The sequence below is a fragment of the Phaenicophaeus curvirostris genome, chromosome 11 (genome assembly GCF_032191515.1).
Source record: "Phaenicophaeus curvirostris isolate KB17595 chromosome 11, BPBGC_Pcur_1.0, whole genome shotgun sequence".
Classification (NCBI taxonomy): domain Eukaryota; kingdom Metazoa; phylum Chordata; class Aves; order Cuculiformes; family Cuculidae; genus Phaenicophaeus; species Phaenicophaeus curvirostris.
The window spans coordinates 1361057-1386693 of NC_091402.1; the positions used below are offsets into that span (position 1 = coordinate 1361057).

A 25637-nucleotide genomic window follows, 5' to 3' on the forward strand; every position below is an offset into this window, starting at 1 on the left:
AACTTGAGGCCATTTTCTCTCATCCTGTCACTTGTTTCTTTGGAGAAGAGCCCAGTAACCAACTCAGCAAAACTTCCTTTCCAGGAGCTGCAGAGTGATGAGGTCTCCCCTCAGCCTCCTCTTCTCCGGGCTAAACAGTCCCAGGGCCCTCAGCCATTCCCAGAACCCCTGTGCTCAGGACCATTCCCCAGTTTTTTTCTCATTCTCCAGATGCGCTCTAGCCCCTCGATGCCTTTCTTGGAGTGAGGCGTCTCAGACTAAAGCCAGGATTCAAGGTATGGCCTCACCAGCACCAAGCACAGGGGATGATCCCTTCTCTACTCCTGCTGGCCACACCATGGCTGGTACAAGCTAGGATGGTGCTGGCATTTGTCACCGCTGGCTTATGTTCAGCTGCTGTCAACCAGCATCCCCAGGTTACTTTCTGCCAGGCAACTTCCCAGCCACTCTTCCCCAAACCTGGAATGTTGCACAGGGTTGTTGTGGCCCAGATGCAGGACACAGCACTTAGCCTTCATCACCCCATTCTGTTGGCCTTGGCCCATCAATCCAGCCTGTCCAGGTCCCTTTGCAGAGTCTTTGTGCCCTCCAGCAGATGGACATTCCCACCAAATTTCTGATTGAGGGAGCACTTGATGCCCTCATCCAGATGATGGATAAAAATATTGAACAGAACAGGTGCCAACACACAGTGCCAGGGAACACCACCTGTGATTGGCTACCAATGGGATTTTGTTCCACTCACCAAAATATTCTGAGCTTGACCATCCAGCCAGTTTTTACCCAGCAAAAAGCATGTTCATCCAAACTATGAGCAGCCAGTATCTCCAGGAGAATGCTGTGGGAAATGCTGTCAAAGGCCTTACAAACATCCAGGTAGACAACATCCATAGTCTATTCCTCATCCATCAGGTAGGTCACTGGGTCATAGAAGGAGATCAAGGTTCTCAGGCAGGACTTGGCTCGCTGACTGGGCCAGATCACATTGTTATCCTGGACAAGATGTTCAAGATGCCTCAGGATGTTCTACTCCAAAATCTTTCCCAGCACTGAGGCTAGGCTGACAGGTCTGGAGTTCCCTGGATCCTCCTCCTGGCCCTTCTTATAGACAGGCACCACATTTTCTGATCTCCAGTTAGCTAGGACCTCCCCACTCAGCCAGGACCATGGATGGAGACTGGCATGGTAAGCTCTTCCATCAGCTCATTCTGTACTCTCGAGTGGATCCCATCCTGTAGACTTGTGTGAGTCCAGGTGGAGCAGCAGGTCGTTAACCACTCTCTTGTGGATTACTGGGGCTCCATTCTGCTCCCCATGTGTCTCCCAGCTCAAGGTGCTGGGTACCCCAAGAAAAACTGCTCTGACTATGAAAGACAAAGGCGAAGAAGGAGTTCAGTTCCTCATCCTTTTCCTCTGCCATTGTCACTATGTTTCCCCCTGCATCCACTCAAGGCTGGAGATACTCCTCAGCCTCCATTTGCTGCTGATATATTTATAGAAACATTTCTTATTCTTCTCTACCACAGGAGCCAGATTCAGTCCTGGTTGGGCTTTTGCCGCCTAACTTTCTCCCTGCAGAACCTTCCAACACCTGTGTATTCCTCCTGAGGTGCTGGGCCCTCACAGTGGGGCAAAAAGTCATGAACTCTTCTTTCTTCCTGTGTTCCTTTCTGTTCAGCCAGGCCAGGCTCTTCCCCACCAACTCACCTTCCGACACATGGGGACAGCCTGACCTGTGCCTTTCATTCTTCCTCCTTGAAGACTGTCCGGCCTTCACGGACTCCTTTGCCCCCTTCAGGGCTGCTTCCCCAGGGGACTCTGTTGCCCAGGCTCTTAAAGAGGCCGAAGTCCGCCCTCCAGCTGTCCAAGGTGGCCATTCTGCTGACCTCTCTCTTCATTTCTCTGAGAATCAAAGCTCTGATATTCCATGATCACTGTGCTCAAGGTGGCCTTCAACCATCCCATGGGTGGTCCCATTGGGACCATGGGACCATTGGACCCACGAGGCCACCACGGCATCTCTGTGAGACAGTTCCATGGAAGGGAAGGGGTTTGGTGTTCAGAGGTCACTGGGAGGCACCCCTTAAAACTTCTCCATCGCTGTGGTTTCGGTTCTGCCGTCACCACCAGCACAGGGACCCCAGGAAAGAGGAAGAGAAACTGCAGGGGGAGGGGAGGCACCGAAGTTCAGCCAGGGAGGAGCAGTGGGCAGGTGACATGGTGAGGGTGAGGTCATCTGTGGTTACTCTATTGTCCCTCCAGCACTGGACACCAGTGACAATGGGAACAAAGCAGGGCCCTCCATTCCTGTTGCTACACCTGGAGCGGGGTGAGGACTTTAAAAAGACAGTGAATTTAGCCTGGGTTCCTCAGACTTCTTTCAGAATTCCTCTTAGTCCTGTCTCTTTCTACAAAAATGTTTGGGTTTCATCTGATTAGGTAGTTTATGGACCCATTTAGGGTCTGCTCTGAAGACACAAGAAAAGACTTCAGATGAACCTGAAAACTCTGTAGCATCTCCAGTGGAACAGGAGTCAGAGCTCCAGTGAGTTTGGGGTGCTCTTATTAAGGAAAAAGAACAGTCCCTGCAAAAAAAAGAGTCGATTGGATAATTTGCTGCCTCTACAAATAGAAATCAGCTGAGAAAGCAGTTCTGGGTCAGACACAGAATCGTGATTGGTTTTACACTCTGAGCCTCAAGAATGTGACTCCGCAGTGTGGCAAGATTTCCTTCACCCAGAAGCTGGACAGTGGCAAAGACTCTGCAGTGAAAGTTCCAGAAGTGTCTCTGTCCCTTTTATACAAAAAGAGCTGCATATACCGCTTGAAAATTAATCAATCCTGTTTGTCCAGAGTCTGTGGTTGGCTCTGTATTACATAGGGCATTGTCATAAATGTTTATATGCAAAGCTGTAGTTAACTCTAGAAAAACACTTTCCCCCAAGCTTTGAACTTAAAATAAGAGGCAGAAATGCTCTGTATTTTTAACGATCTTTTTGTTCTTAATATTTTTAAACATGGAGCCTTTTAACAAAATGTTTTACACAGTTCATCCAAAGAAGATGGCATTTCATATTCGACCCAGTACTGTTCCCACAGTCATGAGCCAGGCAGAAACTGCTTATTACCTTCCCCCTGGAGACCCTTGGGCAAGCAGCGCAGGAGAAGCCTGGCTGGAGGTGCCAAGGCGTGGGAAAGCTGCCCTTCTCCCCACGCAGCTGTCTTTCCCCAGTCAGGACTGGAACCCAAAAGCTATCAGCACTTCCATCAGAACTGATCATAGAATCATAGAATAACCAGGTTGGAAGAGACCCACCGGATCATCGAGTCCAACCATTCCTATCAAAATGCGTTCCATAAGAATGAGGAAAGGGACCGGGTACCATCGTGGGGGACAGCTCAGGTCCTCAAGCACATGTTTTTTCCTACTGCTGTTTCCTGGGCTTCGTTTTCTCTGCCCTCTCTTCCCAGCTGGGCTCTCCTCAGCCCCAGCCTGTCACAGCATTTTCATGTTCAAGACCTAATTTCAGCTTTTCTCCCTCCTACACATCCCCAGCCCCTAGCTCGTGACCGCTGGGGCCCTCCCCAACATATTTGCACTGGTCCCATTGGTGCAACCCGCTGTGACTTCGGGGCGGGGTGGAAGTGTGGGACCCCACGGGTGCTTCTTCCTCCTGCAGTCGCTGCTGATCCGGCGCCAGCCTTGCTTCACCACCATGCAGCCCCCTCACTTCCTCCTCTTCTTCTTTCTCCCCTTCCTCCTCCCTGGGATATGGGCAGGCCCAAAGGGTAAGTGGGAGCCCTGGCTCACCCCAACTGCGCTCACCTTCCTATCAGAAGACCTCACAGGTTTCTCAGGGGAAGCATGGCCAGGCCACTGTCCCTTGCATGGGGAGAAGATCCCCAGCTTCAAAAAGCCACCACCCTCTAATCGCACAGCACCCAAAGGTGCCCTGTCCCTGCCCACCCTCTGATCCTGCCTCCAGTTCAGGGCTTTGTGCCCCACTGGCTCCAGCACCAGGGCTTGTGCATGCAAGCAGAAGTGGGGCCGGGGTTCCACAGTCAGGCTTGGGGTGTTGGAGTTCTCCCAAAGGTGCCTTCCTCTTTCACGGAGCCCATGCACACCAGGAGGGTCTCGGCTCCATGTGGTGTTGTGTGCCCCTTCCAGTAGCCTCTAGTTTGTTGGCAAGCTGTACCTGCAAGGTGTTCTGGTGCTGCTGTCACACAGAGGATTTCAGCACACCCTCTGAGGCCTCACGTCTCTGGGGGGGAGCAGCAGACATCAGCATGTGCCATTGTCCTCTGAGCTGGGCTACTCTCCTGCCCCTGTCAGGGTTTGGGCTCCTTGGGCTCCCAACACCAGAGAGCACCAAAATGTGGATGAAAAAAAATGGTGCATGGGAGCATTGCATTCTTAAGTCTAAGAAAACATAAATGTTTTGACAGTTCAAAACTCTCTGAATTTTACCCTGGTCGACAGTGGCTGAACGTGAGCCAGCAGTGGGCAAGAAGGCCAACAACATCTTGGCTTGGATCAGCCATGGTTTGGCCAGCAGGAACAAGGGAGGGATCGTCCCGCGGGACTCAGTGCTGGTGAGGTCACACCTCGAATCCTGAGTTCAATTTTGGGCCCCTTACTCCAAGAAAGGCATTGAGGGGCTGGAGTGCATCCAGAGAAGGGAACAGAGATGGGGAAGGGTTTGGAGCCCAGGGGTTCTGGGAGCAGCTGAGGGCCCTGGGGCTGTTTAGCCTGGAGAAGAGGAGGCTGAGGGGAGACCTCATTGGTCTCTGCAGCTCCCAGAAAGGAGGTTGTGTAAGACGGGTGCTGTGCTCTTCTCCCTAGTGACAAGCAAAAAATTTCTTTACTACAAGACTGGTGAAGCCCTGGCAGAGGCTCCCCAGGGCAGTGGTGCAGTCTCCATCCCTGGAGGGGTCAAAAAACATGTAGATATGGAACTCTGGGAAATGGTTTAGTGGGCACAGTGGTGTTGGGTTGATGGTTGGAATGGATGAGCTTAGAGGTCTTTTCCAACCTTAACGATTCTATGATGCTGTGGTTCTATTAAATGCCCTTTCCCCTCCCCTCCATGTTTTCTGCCCCACATGCAGTTCTCTGTCAGGGCCAGGTCCTGGCACAGGTGCTTCTCCTGGGGTGTGCACTGCCCCAACCAAGCACTGAGGTGCCCACCATCCACTGTGCACAGCCAGGCAGCAGGTGCTGGGCAGGAGGGAGGTGGGGAGAGGAGGAGACAAGGTCCCTGAAATGCTGTACAGGAGACAAATACCTTGTCAAAAGTAAAATAGAGAAGGAAGAAGAGCAACAGGGGCAGAGGAAGTTCAGGCAGGAAAGCAACCCTGATCAGACAAGTAGGTGTGAATCCAGTGAAAACATGCCTGGGGGAGACCCTGGGCAGGGCCATATGCAGGCTGCTGAGGGTCCACATAGGATGGGGTGAGTTAGCACAGGATCATAGAATGGTTTGGTTTGGAAGGGTCCTGTAAAGTCCATCCAGTCCAACCCCCCCTGCAGTGAACAGGGACTTCTTCAACCAGATCAGGTTGCTCAGAGCCCCATTCAACCTGACCTGGAATGTTTTTAGGGATGGGGCATCTCTCACCTCTCTGGGCAGCCTGTGCCAGTGTTTCACCACTCTCAGCATAAAAAATATCTTCCTTTTTTCTAGTCTGCAGCCCCTGTTACCCCTCAATCATCTTTTCCTGCAGCCCTTCCCATCCCCATCTTCTCTCCCTGCAGAGCTGCAGGTTTTCCAGCTGCTCCAGACCTGCCTCTTCACCAACTACAGCTCCACCGAGGTGTTCGCAGTGGCACTCCTGGGGGACGTGGCCATCTATGTGATAGATCCTGCTGACTGGAGCATCCACTACCACTGGCCCTGGGCCCACCAGGCTGCATCTGAGGGTGATATGGCAAAGATGAAGTCCCACTTGAAACTCTCTATACGTAATATGATCCAATACGTGCATGAAATGGCCCATAAGATGCAAGTGGACTGTAAGTACAGGGACCCCTGCCAAAGCCCCAGCCCCTTTCCCCAGGTTCCAGCTGTGTCCTTCTCTCCACTGGACTGGTACTTGTGTGGTCACAGAGGGTGCAACAGCTCCTGAAAGGGTAATGGGAGATGCTGCGGCTGACAGGGCACATGGCTAGCAGGAGGAGTGAGGGCAGCACTCCCAGAGGTGGAATGACACACATCCTCTTCACTGGGTGAAAAACTGGCTGGGTGGCCAAGTCAAAAGAGTTGTGATTAATAGAGCTAAATCCTGCTGGTAGCCAGTCACAAGGAGTGTTCCTCAGGGTTCTGTGTTGGGGCTGGTTCAGTTTAATATCTTTATCCATGATCCGGACAAGGGGATCGAGCGCTCCCTCAGTCCATTTGCAGAAAACAAGAAATTTGGTGGGCGTGTCAATCTTCTGGAGGGCATGAAGGCTCTGCAGAGGGACCTGGACAGGCTGGATTGATGGGCTAAGGCCAACAGGTTGGGATGATGAAGGCCAAGTGCCAGGTCCCACATCTGGGCAACAACAACCCCATGCAACATTCGAGGCTTGGGAAAGGGTGGCTGGAAAGCTGTCCAGTGGAAAAGGACCTGGGGGTACTGGTTGACAGCAGCTGGACATGAGCCAGCAGTGGCCCAGGTGGCCAAGAAGGCCAAGAGCATCCTGGCTTGGATCAGCCATGGTGTATCCAACAGGAGTAGAGGGGGCATTGTCCTCCTGTGCTAGGTGCTAGTGAGGCCACACCCCGAATCCTGGGTTCAGTTTTGGGCCCCTCAGTACAAGGAAGATGTTGAAGTGCTGGAGCATGTCTGGAAACTTGAAAATGAGCTAGGGAAGGGTCTGGAGCCCAGGGGTTCTGGGAGCATCTGAGGGACCTGGGGCTGTTTAGACTGGAGGAGGCTGAGGGGAAACCTCATCACTCTCTACACCTCCCAGAAATGAGGTTGTGATGAGGTAGGTGCTGGGCTCTTCTCCCAAGTACCAAGCAATGGGACAAGAGTAAATGGTCTCAAATTGTGCCAGGGAAGGTTTCAATTGGAAATTACAAAAAACTTCTTTACCCAAACAGTGGTGAGCCACTGGCAGAGGCTGCCCAGGGCAGTGGCGGAGTCTCCATCCCTGGAGGGTCTAAAAAAATCACAGAATCACAGAATCACTAGGTTGGAAAAGACCTGCAGGATCATAAAGTCCAACCATGCCTATCAGTCACTAAACCATGTCCCTCAGCAGCTCATCCACCCATGCTTTAAATACTCCCATAGATAGTGACTCAACCACCTCCTGGCACCACCTGGGCAGCTTGTTCCAGTGCCCAATGACCCTTTCTGTGAAAAATTTTCTTCAGATGTCCAGCCTGAACCTCCCCTGGTGGAGCTTGAGGCCATTCCTGTAACTGCACAGGGCTGTTGTGCCTCAAGTGCAGGACCCGGCATTTGGCCTTGTTAAACCTCATGTCATGTTCAGATCCCTTTGGAGCCTCCCGACCCTCCAGCAGATCCACACTTCCACCCAGCTTAGTGTCATCCACAAACTTGCTAAGGGTGCACTCGATGCCTTCATCCAGGTCATTGATGAAGACATTGAACAGGGCTGGACCCAGCACTGAGCCCTGGGGACACCACTTGTCACTGGCCTCCAGCTGGAGTTAACTCCATTTCCCACCACTCTCTGGGCCCTCCAGCCAACCAGTTTTCCACCCAGCAGAGTGTGCGCCTGTCCAGGCCAGAGGTGACAGTTTCCGAAGCAGAATGCTGGGAGAAACTGTGTCAAAGGCTTTACTGAAGTCCAGGAAGACCACATCCACAGCCTTTCCCTCATCCAGCAGCCGAGTCACTTTGTCATAGAAGGCGATCAGGTTAGTTTGGCAAGACCTGCCTTTTGTGACCCCGTGTTGTCTGGGCCTGATCACCCGGTTCTCTTGCATGTGCTTCATGATCGCACTCAAGATCACCTGTTCCGTGATTGGAATATGTAGACATGGCACTTCAGAACAGGGTTTAGTGGGCATAGTGGTGTTGGCTGATGGTTGGTCTGGATGAACTTAGACGTCTTTTCCAACTTTCACAACTCTATGATTCTATGAAGCCTCCCGTTAGGGCTCCTGCCAGCTGGAATGGACGCCCCTTCTGCACACTAGGGAGTTGCCACCTAATTTACCGGGGCTGCAGGATTCACACAGCACAGACCAGGGAAAGACAAAACTGGGGACAAATAATTTGGAGGACAATATTCTGTTTGAGCAACCACCCTGTGCTAACTGCTCCATATCAACTCTGGTCTTCCAAGGGGACTGAGAGCTTGCAGGCTGTCCCAAGGCTTCTTGAAGCAAGGTCCCATGCCCTGCATCTCATTGCACCCTGCTGCCCAGTGCACTTCTGGATGTTCCTGCAGCTGCATCCCACCTCGTGCCACCCATGTCATAGAATCACAGAATCATGGAATTATTAACGTTGGAAAAACCTCTAAGGTCATCTAGTCCAACTGTCAGGTCAACCCCACCGTGCCCACCAAACCATATCTCGAAGCACCACAGCTACATGTGTTTTGAACCCCTCCAGGGATAGAGACTTGACCACTGCCCAGGGCAGCCTCTGCCAGTGCTTCACCACTCTTTTAGTAAAAAAATATTTCCTAATATCCAGTCTTCCCTTGGCAGACCCATTGGTGATCCAGATCCATGGAGGCTGTGAGCTGCACCCCAACGGGACAAGCAGGGGTTTTATTGATGTCGGTGAGGGCGGCAGAGACCTCATAGCTTTCAACATGGAGAAGAAGCAGTGGGAGCCCCAGCAGCAATCGCTGTTAGCAGACTGGGTCAACGAGTCCCTCAACAGCAAGAAGGCCATCACAGGGCTACTGGAACACATTCTTTCTATCTCCTGCCCGAGCCATGTCCTCAGCCTGTGCAGCTATGGGAAGGCAACTCTGGAGAGACAAGGTGAGACCACCCTGACTCTGGCACAGGCAGCCCAAAACTCCCCACACACTGGGGACAAACGGTGCCCTAAAGGTGCCCCACTAGGGCTCCTCTCACCCCTTGGCTCTTGTCCCCCAGTGCCGCCCGTGGCCACAGTCTTTGCCCGCATGCCCAGCCCAGCCCAGCTCCTGCTGGTTTGCCGCGTCACCGGCTTCTACCCACGGCCCATCAGCGTGGCCTGGCTGCGGGATGGCCAGGAGGTGCCACCAGGCCCAGAGCTCAACACCAGCGCCATCCTGCCCAACGCCGACCTCACCTACCAGCTCCGCAGCGTCCTGGCTGTGGCCCCACAGGATGGGCACAGCTACGCCTGCCGTGTGCGCCACCGCAGCCTGGGCAGCCGCAGCCTCCTCATCCCATGGGGTAGGTGCCAACCGTGGTGATGGGGCACAGGGTGTGGGAAGCAGCCACTGTCCCTGTGAGGGGCTGTACCTGTCTGGTGACGCTAAGCTCACACAACTGCCCTTTTGTCTCCCCATCCCAGAAAACCGCAGTTCAGCTCCAACCATCACCATCAGCATCATCGTGCTGTTCCTTGCGGCAGCAGCCTATGCCGTGGCTATTTGGTGGTGGAAGCACAGGTGAGGTCTCCTTCCCACCGTCTGCACATGGGCTTCTGATGGGTTGGGTCAGCAGTTGCAGAAGCAGCAGCAGCTCTGCAGGGTTGAACTTTGTAGCCACCAGTATGGCTCACAGTGCTCCCTCTTTGCAGGAAACGTGAGGAATCCATCATTTGAGGCTTGGCTGACTGCCCAGCAATAAGTCCCCCACCACTGGTTCTCCAGATTCATCTCAACTTGCAGCCCTGACCCATCAGCACCAACAGAGGTTTGCTCTGGAAAACCATTGCATTAAACAGCTGTGAACATCCCCAAGCGCATGCAGCACTTATGGCTCTCATCCTCCTTCCCCATCATAAGGTGCCCCAGGATTTCCCCCAGCACACTGCAGACCTCGCGTTGTGGCCAGGACTCTCCCTTTTCCTGGACACTGACTGGTCTCCCCTGGTGCGTCAGGAAAAGCAAAGCCTCTACCAACTTCTCCCACATCCCAGCATTTCCATGGCCAGTGTCTGTCCCTGGCAGAAGGGCAGTGACAACCTGGGCCAAAGCAGCATAGGGCCACTGAGTGGGACAGAGGATAAAGCCAGCCACAAACCAGGGAGAGAAAGGGGAATTGGAGTTGTTCCACTGGGGAGAGAAGGGAAAGAGAGGACCCAAGTGACATCTCTAATCTCCTGACACAGGGAGGGGTTTTGAGCAGGTGTGAAGCTGCTTCAGCTCCGGTGGTTATCTCACCCTTTGTCCACGCTGGTTTTAGGTTGGCATCTTCTCCACTCCTGACTCCTGTCCTTGCAAAAAAAGGAAGGATAGGGGACAGTTACCCTCCCAATACATACCCATCAGCAAAAAAAGAGCCACGCTGAGGATCTGGTCGACTTTGTCTTTGAGTGACGTGCCCCTAAGAACGGTGGTGTGGTGAGTTGACCTTGGCTGTCCTCTATCTGCCCCCTCCTCTGCTGGACAAGGAGAAGAAAATGCAACAAAACATTGTGGGTGGAGATAAGGACAGGTCAATCTCTCAGCAATTACCAAAGGGGCAACAGACTCAGCTTTGGGAAATTAATTTAATTGATTGCTAGTCAGAATCAGAGTAGGATAAAGAGAAATGAGAACAACCTAAAAACACCTTCCCCCCACTCCTCCCTTCTTCCTGGGCTCAACTTCACTCTTGACTTCTGTACCTTGTCCTCCCAAGTGGCACAGTGGGATGGGGAGTGGTGATTGCCATCAGTTTAGGATGCAGTGTTTCCAGCACTTGTTTCGCGTCACCCTGCTCCAGCATGAGGTCCCATCAACAGGAGACAGTACTTCCTATACTCGTCCAGCATGGGTCCTTCCCAAACTCTTCCACATGGGACCCTACCATGGGCAGCAGTTGCTTATGAATGGTTCTGGCACAGGTATTTTCCACAGCGTGTAGCCCTTCAGGACCAGCCCACTCCAGCACGGATTCTCCGCGGGATCACAGATTTTGCCAGAAGACCTACTCCAGCATGGGCTCTTCCTCATGCAGTTGCAGGTCCTGCTAGGAGCCTGCTTCAGTGCAGGCTCTCCAAGGGGTTACAGCTACCTCCAGGCACACCCAGCTGCTCTCACATGGGGTCCTCCATGGGCTGTAGATGGATATTTCCTTCACCATGGTCCTTCACCATGGGGCAGATAGGCACCACCTCTGTTCCAGTGCCTGGAGCATCTCTTCCTCCTTCTTCTTCACTGACTTTGGTGTCTCCGCAGTTGTTTCTCTCATATGTTCTCACTTGTCTCTCCCAGCTGCAGTTTTAACCCCTTCTTAAATATGTTATCACAGAGGCAATAACATCATCGCTGATGGGCTCAGCTTTGGCCAGAAGTGAGTCAGTCCTGGAGTCAGCTGGAATTAGCTCTGTTGAACATAGGGGCATCTTCTGGTATCTCCTCACAGCAGCCACCCCTGCAGGCCTCCTGCTACCAAAACCATGCCATTCAAACCCATTCTTCTCTGCCAGAGCTCTACAGAGTAAACCTCTGTGGGCTCCTATGGCATTGTCCAAAAGTGGATCGGTTGCCCGGTATGCAATGAACCAGTAAACGTATCACCAAGAGAGATGTTGCTCATTCAGGGCTGTGCAAATCCTTGGTGCCTGAAGGTTTTCCTCAAACTAAAGCATACACCAAGGGCTCTGTCACCTTTATTCACATACAGAGCCATAAATTATTCATCATGCATAATTGCATGTAATTATAATAAATGCCAAGTTATTCCTTGCCCATTCTGCACATGCTCCAAGGGGTTTATAGGGGTGCTGAGTGGTCATCACCCCAAACATTGCCTGCCAAGTTCACCACTTGGCCATCTCCTCCCAAACTTCTCCCAGTTATTGGCAGAGCCTCTAAACCCCTGGCTTGGAACTTCTAAATGTGATTGAGTTTGCAGCTCCCATTGAAAAGCCACACCAAAAAATAGTGTTGTTATCAAGCCACACAGCTGAACAAACCACTCCCATACCACAACAATTCCAGAAGATAATCATTAGCTGGGACACAACCTGCGTAAGATCTTCTGGCTGATCATCCTAAGATGTATTTTTAAAACATTAAAAATATCAGGGTTTTTTCCCAACAACTGGAGGAGGTGAAGGGCACCACAGGCTGGGCTCACTCTACAACTCCTTGGGTGTCTGAATGCTCCCTCTGCAGCCAGGAGGGATGACTTTGTACCCATCCAAATTCCCATCACCCACAGCTACTGGGCAGAGACCCCAGCCCTGGGTCAGCCACACTACAGCCCTGTGAGTGCACCGGCCAAGCCCTTCCTGAAACCTCAGCACCAGCCCCCCAGCTGCTGGGGCCACCCTGCGACACGGGCTCGATGTGAAGAAGGATGCGGTCACGGCTCATACGGCCCCTTCCTCCTCCTGCTGCACTTGCTCCTGCACTCTTAGCACCAGCACCATGCAGCCCCCTCGCCTCTTCCACTGCCTTCTCCTCCTCGTCCCTGGAACGTGGGCAGATCTAGAGGGTAAGTTGGAGCCCTGGCTCACCCCCTCCACTCACATCCCTACCCTGCAGGACCCCACAGAGGTGGCAAGGTGTGGGCACTGTCCTTGTCACTAAGGGGCCACCCCCTCCCTACAGCACCCAAAGGTGCCCTATACCTGTCCCTCTGCCCCACACCACCCCGTCCAGCCCAGCACCCCCTGCACTGTGAAGCTTGTTAGAATTAATTAATAAGTTTTGCTGCAGCTGATTTGTATGTTGAATTATCTCATCATATAAATCTGTCTTGTAAGATGTAGCAGTTTTGGGTCAAGAGATAACCTTTCTTAGGGCTGTGAGAATTTATTGATATGCTTAGTTGTCTTGTAATATATAGCTGGTTTAGGTCAGGAGATAACCCGAAGGGAGTCTCCAGACACGGTTGGATAATCTAAAAAAGAATGAACATTCTTTGAGGATTTACACAGTTCTTTGTCTAAAACTAGTATATATAGCCATTGCTTTTGTAAGATGTCACGCCTTTTTTTTAGAAGGGCATCCAATTCAGCGCTGAATTGTAAAATAACAGTATTATTGTCTTTGCTTTGAAGATTTTGTCCTTTTCAATATTTTACCAGTGAATAAGTGTTTCTCACAATCTGGATCCTGATGCTCCTTGCAGCACCATCCCAAACCATCACTAGGATCCCCCTGCCATTCCGCCCACATGGCCAAGTAGCAGCTCCCACTGGGGACATGGATGGAAAAAAAAAAAAAAATTTGGAGATAAGGGAGAGGCTCAGAGAGGCTCAGAGAAATGTGGAAGGAACTGTAAGCTGAGTCAAAGCAGGGGATTCCCCCACCCTGCCCCATTTCACCCTGTCTGTTCCCAGGGACACTGCAGTCCTCCCACCTCCTCCTTCATACTTGTGCACCCCAGTGCTGTTTTCTCTCCACCCTGTCCCCACAGGCTCTTGTAAGCTCCACATTTTCCATACCTTTGACTTCCGCAACACCACCTTTGTGGACGTTTCAATCTGGGCTGCCTTGGAGGACATCATCTTTGTTACCCGGGAGAAAGGCACCCTGAACACTCTCTACCTCTACCCGTGGGTCTACCCAGCCCTGCCTGCACCAGAGTGGGAGAACCTGAATAATCTGTTCCATATCTACCTGCACAACCTCGCCCTGTCCCTGTCTGAAGATGCTAGGCAGCTCCAAACACCTTGTGAGTACCAAAGTTGTGTGAGGGGCTCAGAGCCACCGCTAACAGCTTTCCCAAACCAAGGCTGGCAGGAGGGCAGGGAATGAGCCTCATCCTGCACCAGTAAAACCCCCAAATCACCCTGTCCTGTGTGAAGGTCACAAGAAGACATCCTGGTCTCCTGCACAAACCTTCACCACGTTTAATTCTGCTTACACCCTCACACCAGTTCCCCCAGCTGCTCTCCAGGCACCCCAAATCCCACCAAAGAAGTCATCCAAGAAAATGTAGTAGAAGGCTAAAGGGGCCTCCCTGCTCATAGAATCATAGAATTGCAGAATGTTTTGGGTTGGAAGGGACCTCAAAGCCCATCCAGTCCCACCACGCTGTCATGGGCAGGAACACCTCCCACTGGATCAGGTTGCTCAAAGCCCCATCCAGCCTGGCCTTGAACCCCTCCAGGGATGGGGCAGCCACCCCTGCTCTGGGCAGCCTGGGCCAGGGCCTCCTCACCCCCTCAGCAAAACATTTGTCCCTAAGATCTCAACCTCCCCTCTTTCAGCTGAAAATCGTTCCCCTCATCCTGCCCCTGCATCCCCGATCAAGAGCCTATCCCCAGCTTTCCTGGAGCCCCTTTCAATACTGGAAGTTGCTTAGAGCCTTTTTCAGGCTGAACAACCACAACCCTCTCAGTCTGTCCTCATACAGAAGGTGCTCCAGCACCTCATCATTGTAGCGTTCCTCTGGACCCGTTCCAACAGTTCCATATCCTTCTTATGTTGAGGATTCCAGAAGTGGACACACTACTTCATGTGGGGTTTCATGAGAGCAACATAAAGGGGCAGAATCACTTCCCTCAACCTGCTGGCCACACTTTGATTTGATGCAGCCCAGGACAGAGTCGGCCTTCTGGGCTGGGAGTGCTCATAGATGGCTCATGTTGAGCTTCTCATCAACCAGCACCCCAAGTCCTTCTCCACAAACTGCTGTCAATCATGTCATCCCCCAGCCTCTATTGAAAATGTAGATTGTCCTGACCCAGGTGTAGGACCTTGCACTTGGTCTTGTTGAACCTCATGAGGTTCTCACAGCCCCACTTCTCCAGCCTGTCTGGGTCCCTTTGGATGACATCCCGTCCTCCTGGTGTGACAACTGCACCACACTAGGTACCATTTGCAAACTTACTGAGGGTGCACTCAATCTCACTGTCTCTATCATTGATGAAGATATTAAACAGCACTGGTCCCAGTACAGACCCCTGAGGGACACCACTTGTCACAGATCTCCATCTGAACACCAAGCCATTGATGACCAGAAGTGAGCATCATGTCTCATGCACTGCTGGTTAACCAAGGGCAGGGCTCTGGGCAGAGTGCCACCGTCCTTTGACTTGCCTGCACCCCATGTCCTGTTCCGCAGAGCAGCACGTCCGCCTTTGTCATGTCTCCCAACCCTGCTACGGGCAGGGGCAGCCCAAGGACAAGGAGCTACAGGGCTCCAGACAGGCTTCTTACCTGCAGAATTTCCCCTGGTGCAGAGCAGACCCGTGACATGGAGGAATAGGATAGAATATGAATATGGAATATCAAATATGGAATATAGAATTGACCAGTCCCCAGCCAGAGGTGGCCCCCTGCAACCCTTTGAGGCTAGCCATGCAGCCAGGTCTTCACTCACTGCCCCATGAACCTGCTCACCCCACAGCTGGACAACACCTCCAGATGGATGCTGGGAGGGCAGTATTGAAAACCTTACTAAATTCCAGAAAAACTAAATCTACTCTCTTCCCTTCACCTGTGAAGCAAGTGATCACATGGTTAGAAGGACTTTCCCTTTGCGAACATGTTGACTGTGCCTGATAATTGCATTGTCCTTTAAATGCTGTTCAGTAACACCCAGTATAATCTTCTTCATCATTTTTCCAGGTATTGAGGTTGGACTCACAGGTCTGTAGTTCCCTGGATCTTCCCTCATGGCCTTCTTGTCCATGGGAATAACACTGGGCAGCTTCCAGTCAGTAGGAACCTCTCCAGACTCCCAGGACCTTTCATAGATGATAGAGAGGAGTCCAGTCCTGTACTTAAAGGCACTCCAGGAAAGCTGGGGAGGGGCTCTTGATCAGGGAATGCAAGAACAGGATGAGGAGGAATGGTTTTCAGCTGGAAGAGGGAAGATTGAGATGAGATCTTAGGAAGAAACAATTTGCTGTGAGGGTGAGGAGGCCCTGGCCCAGGTTGCCCAGAGCAGTGGTGGCTGCCCCGTCCCTGAAGGTGTTCAAGGCCAGGTTGGATGGGGCTTTGAGCAGCCTGATTGAGTGTGAGGTGTCCCTGCCCATGGCAAGGGGTGGAACTGGATGGACTTTCTAACTCAAACCATTCTATGATCCACCAGCTCCTTCAGCTCTGGGATTAATCCCATCAGTTCCATGGACCTGTAAATACTCAGCTGGCACAGCACTTGCCAGTTTAACTCTTCATTCAGCTTTGCCTTTTCACTCATTCTTCCTAAGGAGAATGACTTGGGGTGCAGAGGGAAGGGGAAAGGGCTGTGCCTAAAGATGCGGGCTCCAAATGGAGTTGCACTCATGATGCCCATTGCCACCCCCCAGACCCCTTTGTGTTCCAGTGTGTAACCGGCTGCAACTTGTACCGCAATGGCTCTTACTCTTCATTCTACCATCTTGCCTACAACGCCCACAACTTCATTAGCTTCAACATGGACAAGGCTCGCTGGGAGAGGCAGCAGGAAAGTGAGCTGGCTGTGCAAGTTGAGAAGCAGTTCAGCATCTTCGTTGGGTTCGCTGAGACCCTACAGCACCTTCTCAATGTCACCTGCATTGACCACATGAGGAAATTCATTGAGCACGGAAAGGCAACACTGGAGAGACAAGGTGAGACCACCCTGACTCTGGCACAGGCAGCCCAAAACTCCCCACACACTGGGGACAAACGGTGCCCTAAAGGTGCCCCACTAGGGCTCCTCTCACCCCTTGACTCTTGTCCCCCAGTGCCACCCGTGGCCACAGTCTTTGCCCGCACGCCCAGCCCAGCCCAGCTCCTGCTGGTTTGCCGCGTCACCGGCTTCTACCCACGGCCCATCAACGTGGCCTGGCTGCGGGATGGCCAGGAGGTGCCACCAGGCCCAGAGCTCAACACCAGCGCCATCCTGCCCAACGCCGACCTCACCTACCAGCTCCGCAGCGTCCTGGCTGTGGCCCCACAGGATGGGCACAGCTACGCCTGCCGTGTGCGCCACCGCAGCCTGGGCAGCCGCAGCCTCCTCATCCCATGGGGTAGGTGCCAACCGTGGTGATGGGGCACAGGGTGCAGGTGGCAGCCCCTGGACCCATGCAGCTGTCTGGAGGTCAGGTTCTGATGACACCTTCAGCCATGACATCCTTTGCACCTGAAACTGCCCTCTCTCCTCCAGACAGGTCTAAGGCAGCTCTTGGTGTCGGCATCACCATCGCAGTGCTGCTGGCAGTGGCTGCAACCTTCGCTGGGGCCATCTGGCTCTACAGGCGCAGGTAACATCTCCTCCTTGCCCAGCTACCCAAACCCCATCCACTCCAGGCCACGGCAGGTGGGAGCTGCCTGGCCAGGGCTGCTCTTGTCCAGCCCCACTCACCTGCTCCTTTCCTGCAGGAGCTGAGAGCACAGGACGTACCGCCTCAGGGACACCCCACTGCCACACCGGCCCCCACATCTCCCTGATGATAAATCACTACTTAACACCGCCGTAGCCCCGCATGTGAGAGCTCCTGGTGTGCCATGCCCTGTGCCTACAAGCACAAGGCATCACGCAGCTCCTGCCCACCCCAGGACAGATGGGCAGAGCCCTGGCACAGTGCAGGGCACGTCCACACTCCTCATTCCAGGGTGAAGCTCCAGGACAGCCCCCCAACACCACCAGGTTGCCCTTGGCCCCAGCATCTACTCCTGGGGGACACCAGGTGTCATGCCCTAATCCATGAGCTACACTCTCATGTCTGGGCCTTCTTTCAACCTGCACAGTCGAGGGAAGGTGTTTAGTTTATCTGCGCAGAGATCCAGAGGCCAGCAGTGTTACTCTCAAGGTGAAATCAAAAGCAAAATTTATTCTGGCTTTGACCAAAATAAACAGACCAAAATACTTCGGTGCACAGATGAGATATAAGGGTGCAACTTCTCAAAGCTGCAGAAAACAGATTTCAATTTCTTCAGTTCACAATCTGATCCCTGAACAGAACGAAGGTCAAGTGGGGTTGATCTGACATACAGCAATGCCAGTCAAGAAAACACAGTAAGGTAAATTATAGAGAGAGCGGGGGGAAAAGGAGAGAGAGAAGTGAAAAGGAAGGTGTCATGGCATCAATGGGCAGCAGCAGTCTCTTCTTCAGAGCAGTTCTCTCTGCAGGTTCTTTTATAAGGCCAGTGTGTGCCCCATGAGCACGTGGAGGTGCTCTTGCTATGAGTATGCAGAAGCTCCTTTGGGAGGGTCCAGCTAGGGCAGTCAGGGTGGTGTGAGGTGGGGGCAGTGCCCGATGCTGTACCTCCTCCCCTGACAGCAGCCAGCTCAGCACCGAGAGCTCGGACAGGTGAGGGGGAGCGGTACTTACTCCTGCACCTCCCCTGCCATTGAACCTGAGGAGGCCCTCAGCCGATATCCTAAGTTTAAGACAGACAAAACAGTAAAGTTGGTCTCTGCACCAGGCTCCCCACAAAACAGCAGGACTCGCAGTGTCAACGCAGGCGAGGGCTGCAACGTGGCAGGGCAGGACCATCTTCCCCCTACCAGCATCTGAGGGCACATCAGCACTTCTGCACCAGATCCCATTCCCTAGGACAGTGACAGACAGGAGTGGGGTCACCACAGAGACTGGGGGCATGGACAGCCCAGGCACGCAGACGGCTGTGGGAACAGGGTGCGTCTCTGCTGTGGGAAATACAGCCACACTGGGGCAAACTCACCCAGTTCAGTGCTGGGGTAGCAGCACAGATGGGACAGAGATGTCTGTAGCATGCAGGGCCAGGCACTCTGGGCACAAGTTCTAGCGAGGGACATTCCCATCAGGGACAGTGGATGCAACCCAGGGCCAGGCAGAACCCTGACCTGTGCCAGTGGGAGAAAAGGTCTTGGTGCATCCACCCCACCCCAGGTGTCAGGGAGCTGTCCTGTCATAGGGGCTGCAGCCAAGGAGATGATCTTGCTCCCTCAGCCAGGGCATCACATCCAGCCTTCCCATCCTCCTGTGGGAGGACCTTACCTACCAACCCAGGGGTTCACCCTCGTACCCCTCCTGATTCCTCTTCCCCGATTCCTGTCCCCTTGCCCCAGCTGCAGTGTACCTTCACATGCTTTTCTTCTTGCCTTACCCGAATTACAATCCTGGCAAAACCAAAATCCCCTTTACACAAGTGAAAGAGGCAAAACCTCCTGCAGAAGACACCTGCTTTCCAGGACTGCATCCAAACTCTGCAACCAGCAGGGCAAGGGTGGGGATTCTGCCCCTCTGCTCTGCTCTGGTGAGACCTCACCTGGAGCCCTGTGTCCAGTTCTGGAGTCCTCAGCACAGGAAGGACATGGAGCTGTTGGAGCAAGGACAGAGGAGGCCACAGAGACAATCCAAGGGCTGGGAGAGTTGAGGTCATTCAGCCTGGAGAATAGAAGGCTCTGAGGAGAGCTTAGAGGAGCTCCTATGGGACCCGATAGGCAAGGGGCTCCCCCTCATCTGCCATCCCAGGTGCTCGCACCCCTCTTGATTCCTCATGGAATCATAGAATGGTTTGGGTTGGAAGGAACTTTTCCAGGTAATCCAGTCCAATGCCCCTGCAGTGAGCACTGACACCTCCCAGTGCATCAGGGCCTTGTCCAACCCCAACCTGAAAATCTGCAAGGATGGGGCAGCCATGACTTCTCTGGGCACCGTGGGCCAGTGTCTCACCACCCTAACAGGAAAACAGTTCTTCCTAAGATCTAGTCTAAACCTCCCTTATTTTAGTTTAAAATAATTACCCCTTGTCTTATTGCTAGAGGGCCTGCTAAAAAGTTTTTCCCCACCTTTCTTATAAGCCCACTTTGCATACTGAAAGGTTGTTCTAAGGTCTCCCAACAGATATCCAAGAGATCCAAGTCCTTCCTGTGTTCAGGACTCTAGAACTGAACACAGGGCTCCACGTGGGGACTCACGAGAGCAGAGTGGAGGGGCAGAATCCCCTCTCTCCCTGCTGGTCCCACTGCTTTGGATGCAGCCCAGGACACTGTTGGTTTCTGGCTGCAAGCGCCCATTGCTGGTTCATGTAGAGCTTCTCATCCTCAAGCAACCCAAGTCTTTCTTAGCGCTGCCCCCAATCTATTCTCTGTCCAGTGTGTAATTGTGCTTGGGATCACCCGATCCAGGCGCAGAACCTTGTGCTTGCACTTGGCCTTGTTGAACTCCATGAGGTCCACACAGCCCCACTTCTCCAGCTTCTTCATGTCCCTCTGGATTCATCCTTTCCCTCAGCGATGTCAACCACACCACACAGTTTGGTGTCATCTGCAAACGTGCTGAGGGTGCCCTCAATCCCACCACCTGTCATTGATGAAGATCTTGAACAGCACTGGTGCCAGTACCAATTCCTGAAGGTCCCCGCTAGGCACTTACATCCATGCTGGCATGACCAGCAGGGCCAGGGAGGTTATTCTGGGCCCCTGTACTCGGCACTGGTGAGACCGCTCCTCGAATCCTGGGGTCAGTTCTGGGCCCCTCACCACAAGAAGGATGGTGAGGCTCTGGAGCGAGTCCAGAGAAGAGCAACAAAGCTGGTGAAGGGGCTGGAGAACAGGCCTTATGAGGAACGGCTGAGAGAGCTGGGGGTGTTTAGCCTGGAGAAGAGGAGGCTGAGGAGAGACCTCATTGCTCTCTCCAACTACCTGAGAGGAGGTTGTGGAGAGGAGGGAGCTGGGCTCTTCTCCCAAGTGACAGGGGACAGGACAAGAGGGAACAGCCTCAAGCTCCGCCAGGGGAGGTTCAGGCTGGACATCAGGAAAAATTTTTTTATGGAAAGGGTCATTGGGCACTGGCAGAGGCTGCCCAGGGAGGTGGTTGATTCACCTTCCCTGGAGATGTTTATAGGACAGGTGGATGAGGTGCTAAGGGACATGGTTTAGTGATTGATAGGAATGGTTGGACTCGATGATCCCATGGGTCTTTTCCAACCTAATGATTCTGTGATTCTGTGATCTTCTAGGACAGGAAGCAATGGCCTCAAGTTACTCCAGGAAAAGTTTTTTCACTGAAAGGGTTCTCCGGCCCTGGCAGAGGCTGCCTGGGGAGGTGGTGTAGCCCCCATCCCTGAAGGGGTTTAAAAGATGGGCAGGTGAGATGCTCGGGGATCTGAGACGGTTGGATTGGATGATTTCAAAGGCCCCTGCCTCCTCCCCCTCCACCCGCCCCACGTTGGCAGAGCCCCCGCACGCTGCCATGGGCCAAGCCGCAGCCTGTGTATTATCAGCTCCTGTGGGACATCAAGGAAGCTTGGGAAAAGGGAAAGACTCGGAGGGTTGGAGAGTCATAAAACTGATCCAAGGGCTGGAGCACCTCCCATCCAAGAGAGTTTGGTTTGTGCAGCCTGGAGAAGGATCCAGGGAGACCTGAGAGCAGATTCCAGTGCTGAAAGGGGCTCCAGGAAAGCTGGGGAGGAGCTTTTGATCAGGGACTTCTGGGACAGGGTAAGAGGGAACGTTTTTCAGCTGGAAGAGAGGAGATTGAGATGAGGTCTTAGGGAGAAATGTTTTGCTGTGAGGGTGGGGAGGCCCTGGCCCAGGTTGCCCAGAGCAGTGGTGGCTGCCCCATCCCTGGAGGGGTTCAAGGCTACTTGGAGCAACCTGACCAAGTGGGAGGTGTCCCTGCCCATGGCAGGGGGGGTGGAACTGTATGAGCTTTGACGTCTCTTCAATTCCAAACCATCCTGTGTCTCCGTGTCTCTGAGACACCAATCTGTCTCTGCAGGCAGCAGGGTACCCAGGCTGGTTAGCAAACCACCAATGTCATTGGTGCACACAGAGACTTGATGAAAGAGCCTGAGGTTGCTCATCTTCAGAGCACTGTGCACAGCTGTGAATCATTATGCAAATATCTGAGGTAGTTTATTAAAAATGATATAATAATAGGGTCTGTAGAATCTATTTTTGCTTCAGCTCATACTTCTGGGGTTTTTTTCAGCTACTGTGATGCAAATCAGCGTGAGTGAAACAGGAGCCCAAATAACCTGTCCCTTGTTGGATTTCCCGAAGCCTCTGTGATTTCTGTTTAGGGAGAGTGTGAGGGGGTGGTGGGTTTTTTTGTACCACTGCACCATAGGTCTGGAAAAGGGCAAAGCAATCAAATTTCAACTGAGTCTGGAGAAATACGAGCCTAAAGAGGGCGTCAATGTCACACTCATGGGTTTCGAGTAAGATTCTGATCTCCTTCCTCGGCAATGATTTCATACCAAAGACAGAAACCTAAATCATCATATTCAAGAGTTCACCTCTTCCACTATTTAGAAGTATACAGGCAAAGAAATGCAGCACAAACCATGCAGGAGAGATCTGCAGTGGTGAAGGAGCTTGTTCTTCACCTCCTTGTGCATCTAGGGAAAGGCTCGGGACCACAAGGTGCACAAGTTGTGCACATGAATTACATAAAAACTGATGAAAGGCCACGATTAAAGTGTGCTTTTGGGTTGGCACTGGCCACTTTTGCCCGAACTGTGTTTTTGTCAGATAGGTGATAGCAGGATATCTGTGAGATGTTTTCATTGCTTACCTGCCCTTGATAAGATGCTCTTTCTTAAAGTATCGAATCTTAACATAAACCAGCAAATTTCATGGATAGGCATTTTTATGATTCATAAAAGCGGTTATTATTTTGCTATCCATGTTTATGCACCTACGCCTTTTAAATGAAACTGTGGCCAGCTACGTAAAGAAAGGTGATGCCATATCATAATTAAAGAATCTTCTGCCTTGTATAGTTCAGTCACTGATGCTTCCCTTTGACCACAGCTCGTGGATTACTAACCTCAACAAAATTTAACTAGAACACAATAGAGAATAAGTTTGTCCAAGGGCGCATGGGCATTATAAAGATCTATTCCCATTTGTGAGTCACAGACTCTATTAAATTTGCAAATAACCTTGCACTTCTTAAGCTCAGCTTTGCCCATCATAAAAGAAGCAGTGGTTTATATGATTTATATGCGAGCTCTTCTGGATAATGATGTTAATTCAAGCAAGGGTTAAAGGTCATCAAGTTAACAATGATGGGTCATCTGCAATTACTGTCTTGGATATTCCTGCTTAGGAAGACCTCAGCTTCAGAATAACTAACTGAACACAGCTAAAATCAGGGATTGAACAACTTTGTTCTGTGTTCTTACATAGCAGCGCATATACTCTGCAACCAGTACTGTGCTGTCTAGGATTAGTCCAGTCCTTCACCCAGTTACTCCAGCCAACGCTACAGCTAAGGCCAGTTGCTGTATGTGTTTCAATGGCTGTGCCTACAGGAGAATGCTCTGACCACAAATGTAGAGGAAGGATTGAATGGGAAGTAAAAAAGAGGTTGTTTACAATTCTTATTTGTGTTACAATAACACAAAGACTTTCATGGTTGTTTGAATATGCTCCATGTGAAGAAAAAAAATAAATAAGCTCCAGAAGATTAAGTTTTTTTCACTTGGAGCAATTGTATTTGTCACAAATTAATTTGACTGCTTTCACCAGCATCAGCTCAATTAGGATATCACAAGCAACCAGGGCTCTCCAGGAGGCAGGCTGCCAGCGGTGACCAAGACTTTGGCATAGGAAAGAAGGTATAAAGAGACCAGGTATAAAATCTTTCTTCTGCCAGGATCTGGAAACAGTGTTAGCTGTGTTAGGTTATGTTCTTAAAAAAGAGACAAAATGACATTTCATATCAAGTATTCAAAAAGAGTTAGAACTTGCTGTAATTTTCTATGCTTAGTTGAATAGCTACAGTTTGATTCGGCCCATAAAGACTAAGGCTGGAAAAGCATCCACTTGAACAGTGGGAATTTTGGATATGAGCAGGATGCTACTGCATCGATTAGGCTGGTGGCTAGATTTGTCTGTACCCAGAGGTTAAAGCTAAATAATGGACAAATGCACACTTTGCTAAAGTCTGGAGCTATTTAAAACTTGATTGATCACACTTGCTGGGGGGAAAAAAAGGTAGGTTTAGGGGTTTGGGTTTGGTTTTGATCCATTATTATCTCTCATATCACTACTGCTTCTCATCAAGCAGCCACAGGCTCTAAACATGTCACACTTCCCAGCTGCTTGTAGCTTGAGCAAAAGTAATTCAAAATTTTGGGGAACCTTATTATTCAATTTGCTCAGCCATGCTTTTTCCTCTGGTTCTTTTTTCTCTATTTATTCCTCTGGAAAGTGGTTGTGAAAAGCAGATTTGTTCAGCCTACACATGCAATTTTAGGTACGTGTGAGCACCTGGGGGTTAATGGGGTTTAACTGCTGACAACCCTCTTGGCAACTGTCAGGTTTCTTACTGCCAGTTCAGGACTTCTTACTGGTTCAGGACTGCACTCTGAGTGGGGGATAGCACCTAGAGTGGCCCAGCTGGTGGGAGGGGTGAGGTGAGACACTTCTGAAACAGAATTCTGAATGGCAAAGTAGAAGGTTGATGGATGAGGAGCTCAACATGAGCTGATAATGTGCACTTGCAGCCCAGAAAGCCAATCGTGTCCCAGCCTGCATCCAAAGTAGTGGGGCCAGTATGATGAGGGAGGGCATTCTGCCCCTCTGCTCCGCTCAGGTGAGACCCCACCTGGAGCCCTGTGTTCAGTTCTGGAGCCCTCAGCACAGGGAAGGACATGGAGCTGTTGGAGCGAGTCCAGAGGAGGCCGCGTAGATGATCTGCGGGCTGGAGCAGCTCCTGTACGAGGACAGGCTGAGAGAGTTGGGGTTGTTCAGCCTGGAGAAGAGAAGGCTGCGGGGAGACCTTAGAGCAGCTTCCAGTGCTGAAAGGGGCTCCAGGAAAGCTGGGGAGGGGCTCTTGATCAGGGAGGGCAGGGATAGGACAAAGAGAATGGTGTTCAGCTGAAAGAGGGAAGATTGAAATGAGATCTTGGGAAGAAATGTTTTCCTCTGAGAGTGGTTAGGCCCTGGCCCAGGTTTCCCAGAGCAGTGGTGGCTGCCCCATCCCTGGAGGGGTTCAAGGCCAGGTTGGATGGGGCTTGGAGCCCCTGATCCAGTGGGAGGTGTCCCTGCCCATGGCAGGGGTGGGACTGGATGGGCTTTGAGGTTCCTTCCAGCCTGAACCATTCTATGATTCTATGATCTGTGAGCCTTTTACTCCTCACTCAAACAATAGTCTCTGAGTGCTTTCAAAACCTTCTCTGGTATCGGTTTATCAGTGGCTGGCTGCAAACCACAAGCCACAGAGCCAAACACAAACCCCTCAGGGGTCGGAAGGGCCTTTGAGTGTGCATTTGGACTCTGATCCAGCCACAGTAATGACCTTGAGAAAGGACAAGCCCTAAACCTTAACAATCAGGGTTTCCTAGGTCATCAGTTGCTCCCAGATGGTCACTAATCCTCAGAAAATATGTGCTGGGCCTCAGCTGTTAATGCCTAATTAAATCCATAATGGCAACACCTCTGCCAGAGCTGCATGTTTTCTGTTCTGTGACTTCCCAGGGTTCCTGATGACGATGGCTGTCACTGAATCAACCAGAGCAGCGATGAGCAACCATCAACTAAGAACCATGGAATTATAGAATTATGGAATGGTCTGGGTTGGAAAGGACCTCAAAGCCCATCCAGTTCCAACTCCTCTGCCATGGGCAGGGACACCTCCCACTGGATCAGGTTGCTCAAAGCCCCATCTAACCTGGCCTTGAACACCTCCAGGGATGGGGCAGCCAACACTTCCCT

The 25637-nt window shown here is 51.8% G+C and overlaps 1 protein-coding gene across 1 annotated transcript; it reads left to right on the forward strand.

The window, feature by feature from the left end:
- Positions 1-3680: 3680 nt before the first annotated feature.
- LOC138725332 (uncharacterized) lies at positions 3681-25637 on the forward strand. Its single transcript, XM_069866126.1, has 11 exons — positions 3681-3789; positions 5756-6013; positions 8676-8957; positions 9075-9359; positions 9481-9577; positions 12364-12557; positions 13485-13742; positions 16327-16608; positions 16726-17010; positions 17148-17244; positions 25401-25637. The coding sequence occupies exons 1-11, from the start codon at positions 3717-3719 to the stop codon at positions 25426-25428; spliced, it is 2139 nt and encodes a 712-aa protein (XP_069722227.1). The 5' UTR covers positions 3681-3716; the 3' UTR covers positions 25429-25637.

Bases quoted from the DNA above. Each gene is read 5' to 3' on its own strand.
- LOC138725332 (XM_069866126.1), top strand. From the start codon at position 3,717: ATGCAGCCCCCTCACTTCCTCCTCTTCTTCTTTCTCCCCTTCCTCCTC. The intron at 13,743-16,326 runs GTGAGTACCAAA...GCCACCCCCCAG, and splicing joins TAGGCAGCTCCAAACACCTT to ACCCCTTTGTGTTCCAGTGT. The intron at 16,609-16,725 runs GTGAGACCACCC...CTTGTCCCCCAG, and splicing joins GGCAACACTGGAGAGACAAG to TGCCACCCGTGGCCACAGTC.